The 20,390-nt window shown below is 39.8% G+C and overlaps 1 protein-coding gene across 4 annotated transcripts in view; it reads left to right on the top strand.

The window, feature by feature from the left end:
* LOC110959551 (MAM domain-containing glycosylphosphatidylinositol anchor protein 2-like) overlaps positions 1–20,390 on the top strand; it is a 287,510-nt gene that overhangs the window by 257,185 nt on the left and 9,935 nt on the right. For all 4 annotated transcript variants that reach the window (XM_051960688.1, XM_051960689.1, XM_051960691.1 and 1 more), the window contains exons 15-17: positions 3,168–3,329; positions 17,391–17,521; positions 19,612–19,708. In XM_051960688.1, coding sequence (XP_051816648.1) covers positions 3,168–3,329; positions 17,391–17,521; positions 19,612–19,708 — 390 coding nt within the window. The remainder of the gene's footprint in view (positions 1–3,167; positions 3,330–17,390; positions 17,522–19,611; positions 19,709–20,390) is intronic.

Raw genomic sequence — 20,390 nt, 5'->3', positions numbered from 1 at the left:
GAGCTCTTGTTGGAGGTCATTAAGCTTCACAGAAGTCTTTGTGCCCGTTGCTAGTTTAATCTCCACAATGTTGTCTGCTTGCAAACACGGTACTGCCTGTAGCCCTCATGGTCACCTGCTGGGGTTACTAAAGTATCGAACAGTAGCTCCACCTGTTGGTGCAACAAAGTACTACCACTGTTCTACAGTACTTGGAAAATGAACTCTATCAGCAGGTACTTAAATATTACATGACTGGAATGTAATCAGGGGCAAAAAGCATAATTGCGACATCCTTAGTCTATGCATGCATACAGTTATAGTTACATCTTGTATTTCCACTACATTCACTCATCCTGCCTCAAAAAATTGTGTTCATATACAATTTAACTTAATTTTCATGTACATTTTGAAGGAATTCCTCCCAAACAGATAAGACTGAAGCAGTGGGAAGTGTTTATAGTTAAAATTTGAGTCTACAACCCATAAAAGACCATCATCCTTATGAACGTCCACAATGATAATCAGAATTAATGCTGCAGAAGTCTTGAAAAGGCCCAAATACCTTCAACCTGATGAACACAGACATATGTACATGATTCAAAATAGTCAAGCTAAAAGTCAATGTTCCCAAGTGGCTTCTCTGAGGTTTCACTTTCCTGAAGGAGTATCCTCCCACGTATCAACTCCCATAGCCAGCTCTGTCGCTCCTTATACTGTCTTACCTGATCTGGATGAAAGGTCTGTTGGTATCTGTCTCTAACTGTGGGCTACATTTCCTAAAAAACCTAAAAACAGAGCCAGGAGGAGGTGGAGAAATCTAGTTTTCTCTCAGACTACTTATAGTGTAAAAAATTCTGAAAGACTGTAACGAAATTGTCGCCCAATGACGGCAAAATATATATATATATTGTACCTACCATAACAAAAGTGCTTGGTTTGGTTTTAAAAAAAAAAAGATCCTGGTGTGGGTTAAAATATGACAATTTCACAACAAGCTTCTGCTCCATTTTCTGGATGACAGGTTCCTCTTACTTAATATACATATAATGTTGTAAATATGTCAATGTAATTTAGCAGAAATCCATATGTAAAACTGTTCCTGCTCCATAGCTCTGATAGCATCTACAGAACTACAGTACGGAGGCTGAGTTTGCAGGGTTGACCGTAGCAGATTGAACAGACAGTCAGCAGCGACAACTTGTTTTCCTCTACAATCACACAGTAATGAACCACTGACTGCTTTCAGCATTGCTATTGGCAGAAATTGACTTCGTTTGTTGTTTATTGATGTGGCATTTAACCCAATGAATTGCCTGAAGCCACAGACATACAAAGAGCAGCACAATGACCCCCTGTTGTTTCCTCGTGTGCGATAACTGCATTTTAAATGCCGCCACCGCTTTTTTGAAATCCATCATCAGTCTAATTTTCCTCATTCCACAGATGCAGACAACAAATCTCCGGTTTTACAGTTGCAGCACTTAAGCGAAAATGCAGAAAAGTTAATCATCGTAAAGCTAAATTCTACTTGTTGTATCATGGATCTTTGCATTGTAATCGTTGTCAATCCTTTCTATCTGTTTAAATAACATTGTCCACACCAGGTTAAATATTTCAATCTGGCAATTTGGTGATGGAGCAAGAAATAAACATTATCTTGTATTTCTATAGCACTTTTGCAACAACAGAATGTGACCTATAGTGCTTTCCATTTGGGGAAAAAAGGATTGCCAAATATTAATTACTAAAAGAAGAAAAGAGTTTAAATTATTATCAGGAGTATATAAAACTTCAGTCGTAATAACCATAAAACATTGATAATAAGGTAAAAGGTGCCAGATAAATAAGAGAGTATGAGGAAACGCATAAGACAACCAATTAATGTGATGTTTTATGTTAGATTTCCTTGAAGAAGCTGGATTATTGAAGGATTTTCTTTTATTTTTTGGTTTAACCTTTTATAGTTCCAGTTGGCATGTTTGCCATTGACAAACAATTTGGTTGTTTTTGATCCAAACAGATGACTGAGGGAGTTTAAGGGTCTTTACCATGTGGAGGAGTTTCCTGAAGCAGCTGCAGTCAAGGCCTTGATTGCACTAGTGCTAACTGAGAAAGTGAAATCTTAAGATACCTCAAGAGTTTTTAACAGGCCTCGTGTCAGACTGGCCTATTTGGAAAAATGCAAAGACAAATGGAAAACTATCACCAAAACTACCCTTTTACCCTACTGTTAAACAGCTTTAATGTTACATGATGGTGACTTGCTACTAATGTAGCTCCAAATAAAGCTCTTTGGAGGAACAAATTGAGCTGTTTACTTGTATAAATGATGTAAACTAAAACAAAACAAGCTGTGATAAATCAGAATTATCCTTTAAATGATACACAGTGCAGCTTCACGTTTAGGCAATGAATGCATATAGTATATTAACAGACTCCTGCACCCTATCCAACCTGCAAAACTACATTTGTTCAAGGTGTTCCAGGTGCTCGACCTTCATCAGGCAAATGATTTGTGATAAAGAGCTGCCATCGTAATTAAGAAGTGGCTGTAGGTCTACAATCAGTCACATTCCCAACGTCCTGTAGGAGGGAATCGATCAGCAAACATCCTTTTCCTGCTTCACGACGTCCAGTAACACAGAGAAAGTCACAGAAGTAAATTTGCTTCATATTTTCCGACAGAAGCATGTTGTAGAGTTAGCAGATTGGAATTTTATGAGACCTTGTTGTATTTGTTATGAAGACTTCTGTTTATTCATCGCTGCTCTTTACTCACATACCATGTAAATGCAAATCTATCCCTGCAGGCTCATCAGCATATTTTTTATGAATGCAGTTTGGCCCTTTTGGGTTTTAAGGATTCACTTCATAGTAATTTAATCGTATCTGCAGTCAATTTAGAGGTACATTAATGATTGCTACTATATATACAGTGTTTTAATTTTCCAATTTTCTGTGTGTTATTGGATTAAACATTTGACTGTTGAAGGTCTTCCACGGATATGCTTCAAATAGATGTTTTTTTTCAATCTAGACAGTCTACAGAAGACTTTTTTGATGGGTCATAAGTGCAGTATACTAATGTTGATTTTCCTCCTAATCAGTCTTGCTCTTGTTATCCTCCATGATCTACACATATGTGGTTCTGCAAAGTTTGTATTAATGTACGTTTGTGTTTTAAGGTTTCTACATGTACATTGAGACGTCCAGACCACGGAAGGAAGGAGACCAGGCTCGGCTCATAAGTCCGTTCTTCAACGTAGCACCTAAAAACCCGTACGGAATCACCAACCCACCCGCCTACTGTTTCGGCTTCTTCTACCACATGTATGGAAAACACATAGGTAAGACTTCACTGTTTCTCGCATTTTCTTTCTTTCCATGTCTCCACTGCAGGAAAGATCATCTTAATTTATAGCCAATGCTTGATCGGTCATCATGAAAAGAGATGAAAAAAGAGTAATTACTGTGATTCTTTAAAGAAACTGCCACTGTTCTGCGCTTTCGGTTGCTTAAGCAGTGAAAGCAACTTCAAGTGGAGCTCAAATTGCTTCGGCAATTCTCTGCTAAATGAAGGGGATGCATTCTTAGTTGTGCGGAACTAAACGCAGTCAATTAGGAAACACCACAACAAATTTTATTTACAAAAAGAGACGTACATCATCGAGCATCCATGCGGCATCACGCTGACTGTGAAACATAAACAGAGAAATGAGATTCTTGAAATTGCTGTCCGCCACCTATGTGCTTCACAGTTGGGTTTTCTCTTTTTCCTGTTCTTCTCTTGTTCCTTCTTGTTTATGAGAAAGGAAACAATATTGAGGCTGAAGACGAAAGAAACACTGGCAGCACTTTTTCTTTCGTCTAAGCAACAGAATTTCAGTCATTTCCAGAGAGTTTGTCCCCACAGCGGGAGCGCTGAGCGGTTTTGGGCTTTCATGCTAACATTTTTGTAAGCGCAGGTGTCAGATGTTTCGAGCAAAAGATATCTCATTTTTGCAACAAACCCCTTCAAAGGTGTGCACACAGAATCTGGGCATTAGCTCTTCCATTCATCTCTGAATGTAGATAACAACCTTGTATGGCCTATTTGAAGATGGCAGAGCGACTGAAGGAGCACTCTGCGGCGAAACGTCTGACTCTCTTCACCGGGGAGCCAATCAGCCGACCACAAGCGCTCCGGCTCCGAGTGCATGCTGTTTGTAGTGTTTGTGCATTTGGGAGTGGTGAGCGTGGCACAAAAACAGCAGCTTATGCATTGTTGAAGGCCTCGAGTGGTGGATTCTGTGTCTCAGTTTCAGTGCTCATCATTAGCTGCTGCACTATTTCATAAGACAGGTGATGGAAGCAGCTGCAGGGTCATCCAGGTGTCATGAAATCACTGTAGAAATCATTTCCACTAAGAAAAATGAAGTTCCACATGCTGTTGTGTTCTAGGGCTGCACAGTTGCTTAAACAGTAATCATGATTTTGCCTTCCCACAATAAATGAACATGACGTGACTGTTATACTGATGTTTGAATGGCACGAATTCTTTCAAAATCACCAAAATGACTAATTTATCAAAACCAGAAACTGGAGAAACAGAAAGAATCTTTGGATTTTCAACATTCTGATAGTACTTGAAATACTCAAATCTTAATGTAACCAAATCAACCAAAAGTTTGAAAAGCTGCTAATTCATAAAAATGACTTCATTCTGTATAAGTTATTTAAAGAACTGCCAAATATAAAGCATTTGGAGAAGGGCTATGAAGAACATCACGGAGGAAGCAGAGAAAGCCTCAAGACAGCTCTGGATTACTAGAGAAGATCCATGAGGGGTAGCAAATGATCATGATCAACCATGGCTGGGTCGCCTGGGCAAGCGTGTCTCATGTTCAAAGACCCGAAACACCCGAGGACCCCGGGTTACATCACTGATGATGTGTTCAGGAGCATCCAAGAGATGTATTCTATCAATATTATATTTTATACACTCATTTGTCAGTCCTGCTCCTGACTTGTTTTGTAGATTCTGACTTTGCCCCTTTCAGACACAGCGAGGATCCACCTGTGCATCATCTCTCATAGCTCCTTCAGCAAACCTCTTCTGTGCTGCAGATGCATTTTAGGAACTGAGACGTGTTTTTTTTTAATATGGCAGAGATCAATTTCTGGGTCACAGGCAGGAGGATGAAAGATAGATGAGTCAAAGTGACTCAGAATGAAAGAAATTGAAAGAACCTTAGAGGCCTCTCTGTACAGAGCTGCATTAATAGCGCCTACATTTAGGAAACATCAGTCCATAGTAGTGTCTGTTGATAGACAGATGTTCAGTAAGTGAGGCGTTTTGGGTGCAGTTTAATTCATATTATTCCCTGGAGTAGATTCATTCAAGTCTTATTTTGTACACTACCAGGACATGGAAGTGAAGGCAGAACTGTGAGCGATCGTACGAAACGAGGAAGCGAAGGTTTATTGCAGAAACATGAGGATGCTAGAAAGTGTTTTGTCAGTTGGACTCCAATCAGATACGACGTCTTAGAGCAGACTCCCAGATGAAAGTACGAGATGAAGACAGGACCCCTGGTGTTCAGACGCTGGTGGTGGTGGAGCTGAGTCGGCAGACGGCTGATGGAGACCGGCTGAGACGCCCTGGACACTCGGATGAGTTGGAGACGAGGAGCCGCAGGGATGCACGAACAGGAGAAAACTGCAATTCATTTCAAGAACAGGGTCTAGGGGCTGATTGGCTAAAAGAACGCTGGCTGAGCGATGATTGGACGAGTGCAGTGATGCTGAGACTGAGGTGATTTTGACAGCAGAAGAGAATGGAGCCGCATAATTAGTTCATAATCATGGAAACAGCATGCAAATAAACTGATTTGCCAAGGGTCATATGAATGTAAAAGTAATAAAATATAAAGATGTTCTCAGATGGAAATTAGCTTGAAGCTAAATCTGGTGCAACCATCTTTTTAATGTAACTGCACGCTGTCCTTTTACAAATAAACTTGAAAGAAAGAAAAGAAAGAATTGTGATAAATTAATGAGATCTCAATATTGATGAGAATAATTGGGATTATCATTTTGGCCATGATAGTGCTGTTCAACCTTGTAGGCATTTCAGGTGACCCAGAAGTTCAGGAACTCCAGTTTGTTCTGGCACAAACGCATTTGTCTACAGATAATGTACGCCTGAATGCTTTGTAAACCTCTGCAACTCCCACATAGCTTTCTATAATAAATGATGCATCCCATGTTGTTGCAGTTGGACTCAGAAAACCTTTTCTCACTCCAGAGCCAGACTGCTGCTACAAACTGTAAAAACAGAAAAGATCACTGGATTTTCATCTTTCCAAATGATGCTTGAACTACTCAAATCTAAACAAATCTAAGCTTATATACAATTTTAATATGAACTTATAGTTATATTTCAAACGAATTTTATTTTACATTACAAGCATTTGCTCAAACCAAATTCTATTACATTTTTCTTGAAAAAGAATTCTTCACTCCTCGTTGTAACTGAAAAGCTATGGCTGACTTTGGTGCGACTGTCAGTCACATGACAAAAATTTAGGGGCTTTCTGAACTGAAGGCAGCATTTACATTGCTTTGACAGGAGACAGCATGGAAATTAATTTTAAAAATCTAAGTACCGGTAGTAAAATATCTATATAACATTTTTCCCAGTATTGGTAACAAATGTTGAGGTTTTTTTGCAATTTTGGTGAAGTAAATACTCAAAAAAATCAACTTTCACTCCTTTTGTAAGGATTTTTGGAATTATAACCGCATTAAATGACATTTCTGAGTTCCCTTCTAGCTACAGCTGTGCTGTTTCCATTGAGCTGCAGAAATTTATGAAAAATGAGGCCACAGTGAGGAAAATATGTGCCAGCAGCATAAGAAATGCCAAGGGGGAAAAAAGTATCCACAAGAAAACCAGCACCACTGTGTCTTAGCTCCCTGCACCATTTGGGGGGGAGGGCAGCCATCTGCCTGGACCAGTTGGGGCGAGGTTAAAGGAGAGTGTGAGTTCAAGCATGTAAAGAAAGCATTTAATAACTCTGGAATCAATGAAAGGAGCAAATATGCTAATCCAAATTCGCTTGTGTGATCTAACTTTGGCACATTATTTTTTGTAGGACCCCATCGCTCTCTTTTTAGGGCCTTTAAAAGGGAAATGACAGCTACATCCAACAAAGGACGCGCACCTCAAAAGTAAAATAAAAATAGTACCTCACTAAAATATATTTTAGTTCACAAAATAATATTAGTACGGTAGATAGCAAAGTTGAGGCAGAAAAAGAGGACAGTAATGGTGAGTAAACTCACAAAAGGGGAGTTGTTGTAGGTTTGTGCTCATAAAACTTGAACTTAACGCCGGCAGCTGAGCTCCTCTCTGCTACGATAAGACATTTGCAGTGAGCATTTGGCTGCATTTACTCCAGTATTCTTGTGAGACCTCGGTGGTATCATCGCCATTTCCACCCTCCACCTGCTCTGCAGCTCTGAGCTTCTGCTGGACCTGCTGCTCCAAACCTCCAAGCGTTCTCTCGCACTTTGCCGCCTTATATAAATCAGATTTTCTTTTGTGCATCTTATGTCTTTTCTCCAACTTTTCTAACTCACTTTGAAGTTAGTTTAATGACTCTTATTAGCCTTGATAATACAAACAGGCTTGCAGATTGTTTTCTCCAAACTGGCACTTAAAAAATTGGTAATTACTGAGCATTTTTATACAACTTTAATATTTTACTTTAAAAAATAAAGATCTGGGAAGACTTGTCTGATATAATATAGTAAATACACTCCATCTTCAGGTGAAATAATAATTTATTCTCTAGGCATTAACAAACAAGCAGACCAGCACATTATTCCTCCAGGTCTTCATCAGAGTCTGACAAATACATATCAGTGTTTCAGACTTCAAAACCAGCACTGCTCTCTGTAGAACACATACAGAAAAATGCAGCATCAATGCATTCAGACCTGTGCATTTTCATTTTTTCTTCATGTAAAAGACTCTGCATAGTATAATTTTTCTGCCTGTACAACAGTTTGCACAATGTCAGTATGTCTGCATCCAATAATACTGTGCAATATTGTTATTTTCCACATTCATTGGAATTTGTGTGAATGCTACATTTCATAAGGGCTGCTACCTCTCACGCTTTGTCCGTGAAACACATGCAACTCAGTCCCTTCACACGCTCTCATGCCACACTCCAAATATCACATGGGTAAAGAAAAAAAAGTTCCACTTTGCTGTGATGAGAATATGTAATCTTTGGGGAAATCCAGTTCATGTTTTTACTCCTGAGAACGCCAGGTTTGTGAAAATCCGGTCTGCATTTTCCATCCTACTCACTCCCCAGTCATTGTGCAGCTGTCAGGCTGGCTGTCTCTGAGTGACCACCTGTGTTTAAAAGCCTGTGTAGCGCTGCCTGGGCAGTGGCCGATCTTCTGTGGGGCCACTGCTCCCCCGTGATCTGAAAAATTATATATTATTAATTTCCAAAACTTTCATTGGAAATTTACATTACTGATACTCCGATTTCTGGCGCTCCTGAACGCAACTTTGTTGTCCGACTGCACCTGGATGCACCAATGATGTTAGTTTGATCTTTTCATTGTATTTCATTTGAATTTGAAGAAGCTTTGAAGATGTTTCTTGATGCCAGAGGAGAAGACGAGCAGCTTTGTACCTTTGAGGTAAGAAGACCGTGGCTGTTTCTCAGTACCTAACTGTCTGTACTTGCGTTCTCATGTACTCGTGAAACGTCATCATGGAGACTGCATCAGACCAGACTAGTGTGCACAGATATGAATCAGTAGATGGGACCATAGATATGAATCAGTAGATGGGATGGGATTTTGGTGACACTACAGTGTGTCAGAGTGAAGTTATTGAATATTTGTGTCTGTCTTCAGTGTTGCAGCGGTTTTGTAATTTGCAGACAGTCCCCGTGCACTCTATAGACACCAATGATAGACCATAAACCATAGATTATTATGTGGTTCAAAAAGCGCATAATGATAGGAGGTTGCCTAAAATTGTCATGTATGATATGTGGTTCAAAAAATGTCATAGTGTAGTATATTGTCAAAAGAGTATGTCATTCAAAAAAACATCAGAGTGTAATATGTCGTCTAAAAAATACCATAGAATAATAGTTCATTGCACAAGTATAGTAATTTTTAAAGCTGTTCAAATTCTTATATGTTGCTAAAAGACAACAAAAAACTAAAAAAAAAATGTCAGAATAATATGTCAATTAAAAAAGCCTATAGTATAGCATGTCACTCTAAAAACGTCAGAGTATGTTTAATTAATTAATTAAATATTTTGCCTGTTTAAAATTTATTTGTATTTAATGTTTGATTTTCTTTTTAAGTTTATTGTATTAATTACTTTTTTTATGTAGTTTATTTCTTTAGTCTTTTTTCTGTCAAGAACCTTAAAAATGAAACAAACCCTTAAATCACAATAAAATATTTGTGTTGTCACAATCTTGAGTTAGTCAATTATTCAGTTTATCAATTCAACTTTATTTGTTTAGCATCTTTCACAGATGACAAAACTAAACAAGCAAAGAGAAAAAAAAACTGTTAAAACTAATTAAAACTCAAAAACATATTTTAAAAAAAATTAAAGTAAAATATGTTGTGTCCAGAGGATGGAGGGAGTTTATTGAAGTCTGCTTGGGCTCACACGGTAAATCATTTAATATATGAACTTGATATTCAGTCTAATGAAACTGCAGAGCGACAGAAGAACCAACAATATCTCCTGTTTTCTCCTTTAACAAGTCGACTCTTTTGGTGCTTTCACACCAAAGAACTACAGACTCTTCACAACCTGCTCAAACTCTTGGTACAGGACCTCACCACACGGGTCAAGAAGGTTTCCTTCTCATTTCTGCTCTGAAGCTCACCTTCTGCTGCTCAAACTACTGACAAATATTTCTGCTGCTCTAAAGTCTGATCTCCAGAACTTCCTTCAAAGTCTCTTCTGCTGTAGGTTGCTTTGTAGAACTGTTACAGAAAACAGTAACCCACATGGAGGGGCCTCAAGAAAACTGTACAAAAACCAAACTTGCACAACCCAAATGCTAAAGTCTCCTGCAGCCTACCAGAGAAGCTCTTTAAACAGAGAATCAGGACAGGAACTCTTACCTTCTGGACAACCAACGTTGATTCACAAACAAGAATACAGAATGTGTCTGACCAAAAACCTCTAAAGACTCACTACAGCCAAGATAAAGACACAAACCAGCTGCACCAAATCCACTGATCATTGCACACATTAGCACCATGTGCTAACTGTGGCTAAACAACCACATTTACCAAGACAACTATTCAGTACAAAGCCCTAAAACACACCAAGAAACACATTAAAGAGGATTTTACTTCTGGAAGCTGCAAGCCAACGCCTAAAGAACAAACTAAGGCAACGGAGCAAAACCCGGTTCAGTGAAGAGAAGCAGAGGAAATGTTTGACTGCAGACATAAAGCAGGAAGACACTGAGCTTTCTTTCTTTCTTTCTTTCTTTCTTTCTTTCTTTCTTTCTTTCTTTCTTTTTATTGGCTGTTGGCAACCAACTTTTAGGTGCATTTACCGCCACCTACTGTACTGGAGTGTGAGTCAAGAGATGGTCAGAAAAGAAAGAAAAAAAAAAAAAAAAGAAAAAAAAACTATCCTATTTCCTAACCCCGTTGCCCTCAAATAATTCATTAAAACACCTAATCCTTCCTGTAACGCACTCCCTAAAAGACAACCTAAAGTTAACTCCTGTTAGACAGTGAGCTGCTCAGGTGTTCCTGATAATACCAAGCAGCCACCTGGACAGCCAATAGGAACACAGCTTACTGGAAGTCCAGAGGGCTGGCTTAGTGAAAGAAATTTAGTAAAAATTTGAAGCAGAAAATTAACAAAGAAAGTTGAAAACCACCTTCTGATACCTGAAATCTGAGTTTTCACACAAAGAACGCCTGAACATGATGAATAAAATTCATGCTTGCTTCGATGAATAAAATAATATTTATTATATCTGTTAAGTACTAATTTCCCTTTTTCTGTGTCATACCAACATCATGCGATCTCCATGCCATCTTCCCTACACAATTATTGCAGTATTTTATGTAAACAACATATTTCTTCGAGATCAAGGTTAATGTAAAAAAAAAATCTGAAAGTATTATTATATGAAATGATTGAACATTTGGATAGTCACAAATTAAATGTATGCATAGAGTTTATAATGACCAAGATAAGAGCTTAAAAGTAAAAGCAAATTGAAATTAAGCTGAAATTAGCCTCGGGCTCATTGGGTTAAAGTTCTCAGAGTAGCTTCCAGCTATTGGAGATAGTATTAGCAAGTAGAAAAACAAAGGAGCACCTGTCAGAACAGCTATCAGAGCTATACAGTGTTTCCTTCAACTTACAGCATTATGTTTGTTTTAATAATGTGATCACTGACCTCTGCAATCAGCTCTCCTAGATTTTATCCAATGTAATACACAATCGGGGGATATTTCCTATAAATTATTTTGAGTAAGCTGGAAGGGCTTTAATTTTATTTTTCAAGTCCTATTTGACTGTTTTACTTCATGTGACTCCCATTAAACTACTTTTATGTGCAGTGTACATGCAGTATTTTTTTACATAAGTGTGTCTATTCTGTTAGTCTATTTCTGTCTTGGTTTTTGTCTTGACCATTTGTGAAGGCATATAGATTCTGTAAAGCATCTTGAGACAATCTGAATTGTAATTGGTACTATATAAATAAAGTTTAAATCCTCTGGAATAAAATTATGTGAAAGCAAAATTCAAGTATTGCAACAGGAAACTTAGATAAATTAAAGAAAGATTAAATACTGTCTAAAACAGAGCGTTGCTTTTATAAAATGCAAATTCTAAAGAATATGGACTAATGTCTTCATCTAAAACTATGAAAACTGACCCAAGTTGACAGTGACACTGCAGAGGGTCTGAAATTTGGCCAGTTCATTTCTGAGGCATCCTCGGTGGAGAGGCCAAGCGGAAGAGTCCAGGCAGGGGGACTGGACCAAACATCTGGAGAGGTGGAGGTGAGGGAGGTGGAGAGAATATAAGGATAGAGGTGTTGGAGGGCGACTCAGCAGGGAGATGAGAGCTCCTCCGGCTCCCTGCCGAGGTTGAGTAGGCCGTGACATTTCCAATTTGCTCAAATTGATCGCCAGCCAGACCCTCTCTTCCCTGCCCTCCCCGTCTGTGGTGAAGCCCTGGCCCAGACTGTGGCGTGTTATGATGAATGGGCTAAATGTCAAGGACTTGAAACCCAGCTCAGATCCTCCATAGCTACGCTCCATTTAGTATTCTGCCTCTCCAGCCATGGGAGAAATTCACCACTGAGTTCAGGAATGTTGGTTTGTGATATTTCCCAGCCAGAGAAGTGAACGCTTATGACAAATTTGTCCAAATACAGTACCTTCACATGTATTTTCTTGGAGAATTTTGTCATTTTATGCACGTGGCAGACTTTTTTTTGCATCTGGAACTGTCACTGACTCACAAAACCATGTAAAGTGGCACAGCTCCGTCTTGAAATTCTAGGAGTTTGATGCTCTTTGGGACTGTGCTGTTGAGGTGAGTCACAGTCAAGCTGTGGCACGGCAGCGCTGAAGGCCAGAATCAGTCGATAAGGAGTGTCGCCTACACACTGATGAGAACAGTGGCACAGGCTCAAAGAAACTCCTCCGTACTTAGCTAGCGGGGGGATACCTGAGACAAGGTCACACTTAATTACTGAAGCACACATCAAAGTTTGCCTTTGGAGCCCGTGTCGCATTTGTTTATAGGATTAAGTCTCCAGCAAAGCACACCAAGCAAGTCTGTTTTAAGCCTGACCTTCTGAGAAGCAATGGAGTCGTCTTTTTCATTAGCGAGAAGGGTGGTGCTGCACCTCCGTCTCCCTCCACTCCTCTCTTGTCCTCACTACATAATTGAAAATTTCCAGGAGCTATTTCTCACTTTTCACCAGACTCACATCTTTCTCCTCTCAGATCTCTTTAAATTTCACAAGTGTATGCCAAAGGTATTCCTTAAAGAAAAAAGGAAAACAGGTACTCCAAAGAATATACAGCATATGCCTTTGCTCAGGATGTGATGACACTGACATAACCACCTACATCGCAATTCAAAGAGAGTTCAAAGAAAAAGTAAGCCAGCCAGCTCAGCAAGAATCCTCCTACATCCTAAACACTTCAACAGGAGATGAAACCGCAGGTCATGTTCTGTACAAGAGCTCATCTCTCACTGGAGATTGTGCTGTCATGGGGGAAGGTGTATACTGCGCTGATGAGAGAATATGAAGAGGGACATACAGTGTAGCCTTCCCTCGTTTCCTCATGTTTTTTGAAAGGAGCTGAAAAGTAATGAGGCACCTTGCTGAGGCGAAGATGCATCAAACGCCAGGTTGCCGCCCGAACCGACGCCGTTTCCGTTCGCCCTGTTGCATCGACACAAAGGTTGCTGCTTTCCATACTTGTGAAATTCGCTTGACTTCAGAGCAGCGGTCCTCCTGAGCTCTGCTGTGGTGTCAGTACTAACCTGATTAGGGTCTTTGGATGCTGCTCCTGCTGGCCTAATGCAAAAAAAAGGCTCTTCTCTTACATACAAAGTCTTCCTTCATCGCAAATAAAAAAAAACTCACACAATCAGTGTGTTTGGAGAGGAGGTTGCGCTCGGTGTCGTCATCTGACAGTTCTATATCAAAGCCTAAGGCCAGACAAGAGGTCTCACTGAGGGGAGTCTTCAGTTCAGACCTGCTATATAGCCTATTCTGTCCCAATAAGAACCAACATTTCTGTGTTATTTTAGAGGTTTTATGGGAATTGAGCTGTCACATTGCTTTCTCAAATCCAGAGTTGGCTTCGGCAATGAAATTCTCCTTTGTAGCTTTAGTGGAAATCCAGCTGAGAGGAAAAGGAACCTGTACTGGGCAGAAATAGTTTCAAAGAAATAATAAATTATGAAGACCTGAAGACCTTCCACAGGGACAGTATTCACCAAAAAATTCTCATCACACATCATCCATTAGTGATAATTAATTTGGACTATCATGAGCTGGAGAATAATTTATCCTCATTCACAGAACCTCAACTTAATAAATGTATCAATTCACATGACCTGAGTTTAACCTTTGCTACTGCTTGGCTCTGCTTGGCTTGCAGAAGAATACATAAATTTGAAATGCGGGAAAGGGAGGTGAACATTAACCTTTAAAGTTCGACTTCACTTGCGATTAAACTGGAATCCACAGTGGAGGTCTGCTATGTGTGTGGTATATAATGCATAGCAGAGATAGATACTTTGGTTTGATTCTTCTTGAGTTTTGAGACTCAGGAATCAAATCATATCTCTCATATTTACCTGCTTCCATCTTTCCCTCAGTTCTTCCCATAGCATGATGCTGCCACCACCATGCTTCCTTTAAGGACTGCATAAGCAGATAATGAGCAGTACCTGCTTTTCACTATAGTGTTGTTAGTTGTGCCCAAAGAGTTCACCTTTGGCTTCAAAAGAACAGAGAATCTTCTTCCTTCTACTCCCAGAGTCCTTTAAATTCCCCTTGACAAACTGTCAAATGGCGTTTGGCATTTTAACACATCTGCTGTCATGTTTCTTTTAGTCAGAGTGCCCTCTGTCAAGCCCCTCGAACATGAAGGCTTGACTGATGGAGTGCTGCTGAGATGGTCGTCTTTCTGGCAGCTTCTCTTAATAGGACATCTGAAGCTCTGTTAGAAAGACAGTCGATTTTTATGTCTCCTTTACAAAGACCCTTTTTCCATGATTATTAAAATCTAAAAAGACTTTTGGTGGTTCCAAACTTATCCCCCCATTCAAATAAGTCCTTTTCAGACATGAGTTACAAAAACATTGTTGCATTGTTTCATCAATCTGTAAAGTGATTTTTCAATTTTTTATGATTAGAAATTATTCTTGTTGTTCTACAAGCATAAATGCACATACTACTCTTTTTTTGGAGATGCTCATATGGATCCTGTTGCTGCAAATATTTAATAGATGCAAAGGAATGAATCCTACAAAAGCAACTAAGTAGTCTTCAGTCACTGTTCATGTTCCCATTAATCTGACATGTTGAAGTTTTATTTTTATGGACGTTTCAGTCTGTAGTAGATGTGAAACTGTAGAGCAAAGGGACTGTGAAAGCTATTTTTTGATTTTGGAACCTTGTCTCCTCTCTCTGATGTTTTTGGGCCAGTACTGGAGCTAAAATGTGGAAAAGTCTTCACATAATTCAAAGTGTGTTGCTCGTGCATATCTATTTAGTAATAGGCTAAACTCGTGCCATGTTGAAAGTGATACTGAAATATTGTTTACTTCATAAGAATGTCATTGGGACTTTTGCGAAAAAGTTCTCATTTAAATTCTGACATATTCAGATGGTGTCAGAGAAACAGAAACAAGTGTATGTTTTAAAGGGGCTTTATTATTTTAGAAAATTGTTGTATATGCTTTTATGTTCTTTTATGCCTCATCACAGTTTTATCACAGATATCTACAGAGAGTTCCTTGGTGTGATTTTTGTCCTGGCACGCAATTTGAATCGTGGGGTCTTAAATGCACAATTTGGAACCTTTCTAAACTATATTCTGTGCTGTTTTCCACAGGTGGACTCCTGTCAAGTCCTAATCACATTTCAACGATAATTAAATGATAATTCGGGAAGCTGCTTCAAGCGGTCTGAATACTTCACTGCAAGTTTTTGGTGTTGAATAAATTTGCAGGAATGTATAAAAACATGTTTTCAGTTTATCACTGTGGAGTATTGAGTGTAGAGTGATGGCAAAAAGGCCAATTTTGTCCTTTTGAAATGGAATCTACAGTAGAGTAAAGTGTGCAGAAACCAAAGAGACCTGAATACCTTTTAAAGTGCAAAATAAATGTAACCACACAGCATAGAAGTAAATGTACTTAATTATTTGGTATAAATGGAAGAGGAAACATTTAAAAATCTTAGGAGTAGGAAAATAGTAAATATTTGTAGTGTTTTGCGGAATCTAAACCACTTTCTCTCACATACAGAGGCGCACTCATATGACCCACATTTTCCCAGATTCCTTTCCCTTCTTGCAGTCTCAGATAGCACCGTCACACAGAGCACTTTATGCATTGAGGTGCTTACGATGGACTGGTTACCTGGTTACTGATGACCTACTTAAGTTTAACAGCAATGCGTTGTCATTGCAGGTGGGGGAAGTTCAGTAAAGTTGGACAATGCAGGACAGACCGACTGGAGTTAAAGATAATTACTGCAAAATAGCCTATGGTGCCCCATAGAATTGCAGTATATTACTGTTATTATTAAGCCATTATTCTGAGTCGTGGAACTTTTCCTGCTGAGCTGCAAGGCTTTAGAAAATGTTCAGTACCTGTCTGGAGGAGTAGAGTTGAGAACTACTGAGTTATATGGAGGTCTGCAGTAGATTCACAGCACAAAACTTCTGTTTCCGTGCAGAGTTTGCATTTGGGATCAACCGATTCGGGTTTCTTCGTGGCCGAGGCCAATTATTAGTAATCAAGAAAGACTGATGACTAATATTTGCAGCTGATGTACATTAAATGTTCTATATTGTCAGCATGTCATAGTAGGGAAAAAACCTATGCATGACTAGGCTTCTTCATTAATGAAGATTACTGTAACTGAATATGTACAATGGAAGTAAGAGTAATTAAATCAAACTGTCAATTTCAGTTGGTGTCCTGCAGTTTTGTGTATTCTTGTCTGTTTTGTTTATCTTTCTCTGTTCTATCACTGTTATTGCCAACCAAGGCCCATATCTTAACTCTTTATTGTTTTCCAGACTCCGTTGCAAGCTTAACAGGCCCTATAGTTGCTAGTTATTAGCATAGCCTTAGCGACTGTGAAAATAGCTACTTTCCTGATTTGTGGTGAGGGCTTGTGTTTCTTGTCCAGTTTTTGGTGGTAGCATCTCTGCTCGAGAGACATTTCTGACCCCAGAGAGTTACTACAGACAGTGAGAAGTGGTTGCATCAGACTTGAAGTAGTGCATTTAATTTCTTGATAATTGGTCAAAAAATAGAGACACCCATAACCCAACCAGGCCGCTAATGGGTGTGTCCATAGTTTACATGTTCTCCTTGGGTTTCCACATGTCCAAAGACACACATGATAGGTTATTAGATGATTCTAAATTGGCTTTACGTGTGATTTGTTTCATTGGGTTAGTGACTTGTCCGGGATGTACCTCGCCTTTCACCCAATGTCACCTGGGAGAGGCTCCGGCCCCCCATGAGCTTTGACAGGACAAACTGGGTACAACTAATGGATTGATGGATCCGTGTGTGCACTAACTTCTCTGTGTAACTGTCTTCTTCCTTCATGCAGGAACACTAAACGCCTTCCTGAAGCAGAAGGGCCAAACGACCTCGGAGGGCCCCGTGTGGTCTCTAAGCGGTAACCAAGGTGAACGCTGGAAACAGGCCAAAGTAAGCATCCATCCAACGGCGTCCTTCCAGGTGAGACCAAGAAACTTAATCACTCCAGCATGCACCATTCCCCTTGCTGCCCTCTATTTTCTTCTCTGGCTGTGTTTGTATGGTATTAGTTTCCTTGGGGGGATGCATATTGATGTAGCACTTCACAAGCTGTGATATTAAGCAGAGAAGTGGACGGCATCCATAGACACTGTTTTGGAATTATGAAAGCAATATCACTCACACTTTGCCATCAGGAAGCCTAAAGTTTGTGAATATAGAACTGCAGCGTTCTCCATCATTTTTATGGCCTCAGTTGTGGAAAGTAATTATAGTTTCGGCTGTGCTTCTGTGTGCTTTTTGTTGTTTTTTTGTTCTTACTCTGACAGCTAGCTGTTGTTAAGCCACGGGCAGTCTTAGTTTTACATTTTGTGACAGTAAAAGTTAAAACAAACACTTGCCACCTGCTGTAATATTTTATAAGGGGCAATTTGGCTTAATGACGCTGTGCACTGACTGAGGTTGTATCTTTTTTTATTTTGCTTTTGTTGTCTATTGAGGCAGAATATAAAGAGAAGTGATGAATTAAAGGAAAAATCTAAAGCCCTGACCCCTGCAGTGAGGGGATTTGGTGGCTCTGTTATGCTGCGGGGGGCATGTTGATGGCATAGTTTGAGTCTGCATGTTCCATTAGAGACAAGGGCTACTGCAAATCAGTACAGAATTGTTATTTGGTTTACCTTTAGTCAATGACTAAATCTTTTTATCATGATGGGAGTGATCTCTTCTAGGATGCATCCATTCAAAGGCTACATATGATAATTGAATGGTTTGATAAAAAGTTACTTGAATCCTTCACAGTCATCAAGTATAAGTCCAAATGAACCCAATTAGGAGATTTTGCACATACAAGCTAGACTCAACTACAGTTGCCTATTGGTCCAATTCTCTTTGTATTAAGCACGGACAGGATCTCAAGGTGCAATCGGGGTAATGAGGATCTCTGGTTTAGGAACCTCAAAGTGAACTCTGCTTTTTGAAAATCAAGCAATGCTGTTGGCTTTATCAGACTTCGACTTTAAGGGCGTTTGCAACCAAGTGTGAAGTGACGAGAATGAGCTCCTCCAAATCTGAAGCTGTGGTTCTCTGCCGGAAATTGGTGGATTTCTCCTTCAGAGTAGGGGTATCTCGCGATCTAGATCACATATGACCGTAAACTGGATCTTGAGATGGATCGGATGGATTGATGCAGTGACAACAGTAATGCAGGTGTTGTAGTGGACTGACGCTCTCAATTTACCAATCAATCTACAGTGCCGTGAAAAAGCAGTTATTAAGTTTAGGGGGCAATTAACTTTTCACACAGGGCTAGGTGGCTTTGAATTTTTTTCCCTTAATAAATGTAATCTTCATTTAAAAACTGCATTTTGTGTTTACTCCACATTAAAGTGGGGAAAATATGCAAAAAGAAAAAAAAGAATTTGAGAAGGAGGCAAATACTTTTTCACAGCACTGTATGTTCCAGCAAACACCCTTGGTTGTGACCAAAAGAATGAGATTGCGGATTAGGACAACTGAAATGAGTTTCTTCTATTGGGTGGCTGGGCTCAGGTTTAGAGATAGGATGAGGAGCTTGAACATCCAGAGGGAACTCAAAGAAGAGCTGTTGTGAAAAAAGCCAGCAAAGGTGGTTCAAGCATGATTAGGATGCCTCCTACAGGTGTTCCAGGAAGGTTCAACTGGGCAGAGACTCCAGGGTCGACTCAAAACTCACTAGAAGTATCATGTATCTTCTCTGGACTGAGAACACCTTGGGATCTTCCCGGAAGAACTGCAAAATGTTGCTTGGAAGAGGAACGCCTGCTGCCAACGCAGTTCAGTTCTAGACAAGTGGGAGTAAATGACCTAGATCTTGGAGAGCATTCTATATCGCCATTAGCGAAACACCAAATGAGAGAATATCTTTTGGAAGAATGGTGCTCCATCCCTCCAGTACAGCTCTAGAGACTTGGAGAATTGACGCTGAGGAGCATTGAAGCTGTTCGTGTTAGCTATATGCTGAGAAGTCATGATGGATTTGTATCAAATTTGTCCCCCCGAGTCTGTATACTAACTCGTTCTACTCTCTGTAGGTCGTACTGGAAGGTATCCGGGGACCAGGCATCGAGGGAGACATCGCCATTGATGATATCACGCTGGAGGAAGGGGAGTGTCGAGACCCACCGCCCAGTAAGTAGCACCCCCAGCCGCCTCCTTCACCGCCTCATCTGCCCCTCTTATCTGGGCTCCAGGTTCTCACTCTACCTCACCGGACAGGGCTGAGATTTACGAGAGGGGATCTAATCTTAGACAGTTGGCAGCACTGAACTACCATCTCGTGGGGGAAAACATGGTTGCCATAGCAACAGGGTTGTAATCACATGAATGATAGCCACGCCGGCTGAGTGGAGCACTGTAATTGCGCTGCAGGAACAAACAGAAGGTAAAAACAGAAAACAGGACACAGAAAATGGCCTGCAATTGACAAGGTGATGTCAGTGGGCAGACTAACACAGTTATTTAATGCCTGTATTTATGCCTGGAGGAGCGTTCTTTCCAGAAGATTCTCAAACTTCGACATTTATTTAACATACCATAGATGAATCAGGGTGATCTGTTTTCATTTGGCATGCCAGTGGTGGAAAACAACAACAGAGTGATGCTGATCTGTAAGATGTATTCTTGTTATTACCGCAAGATTATCATTATAGAAGATATTTTTCAATTTGGACTTGTTAGGATTCAAGGCGACAATGATAATTCATTTGGAGTTTAAGGAGTGGTTGCCCAGGCCGGGGACAGAGTAGCATTATGAATTATGCAATTCAATCTCACATGATGAATCTTACATGACTTTATGTGATGTAAGAGG

This window comes from Acanthochromis polyacanthus, chromosome 16 (assembly GCF_021347895.1).
Source record: "Acanthochromis polyacanthus isolate Apoly-LR-REF ecotype Palm Island chromosome 16, KAUST_Apoly_ChrSc, whole genome shotgun sequence".
Classification (NCBI taxonomy): Eukaryota; Metazoa; Chordata; class Actinopteri; family Pomacentridae; genus Acanthochromis; species Acanthochromis polyacanthus.
Note: the sequence above shows the minus strand (reverse complement) of the source record. Positions and strands in the feature narration are given on the sequence as shown.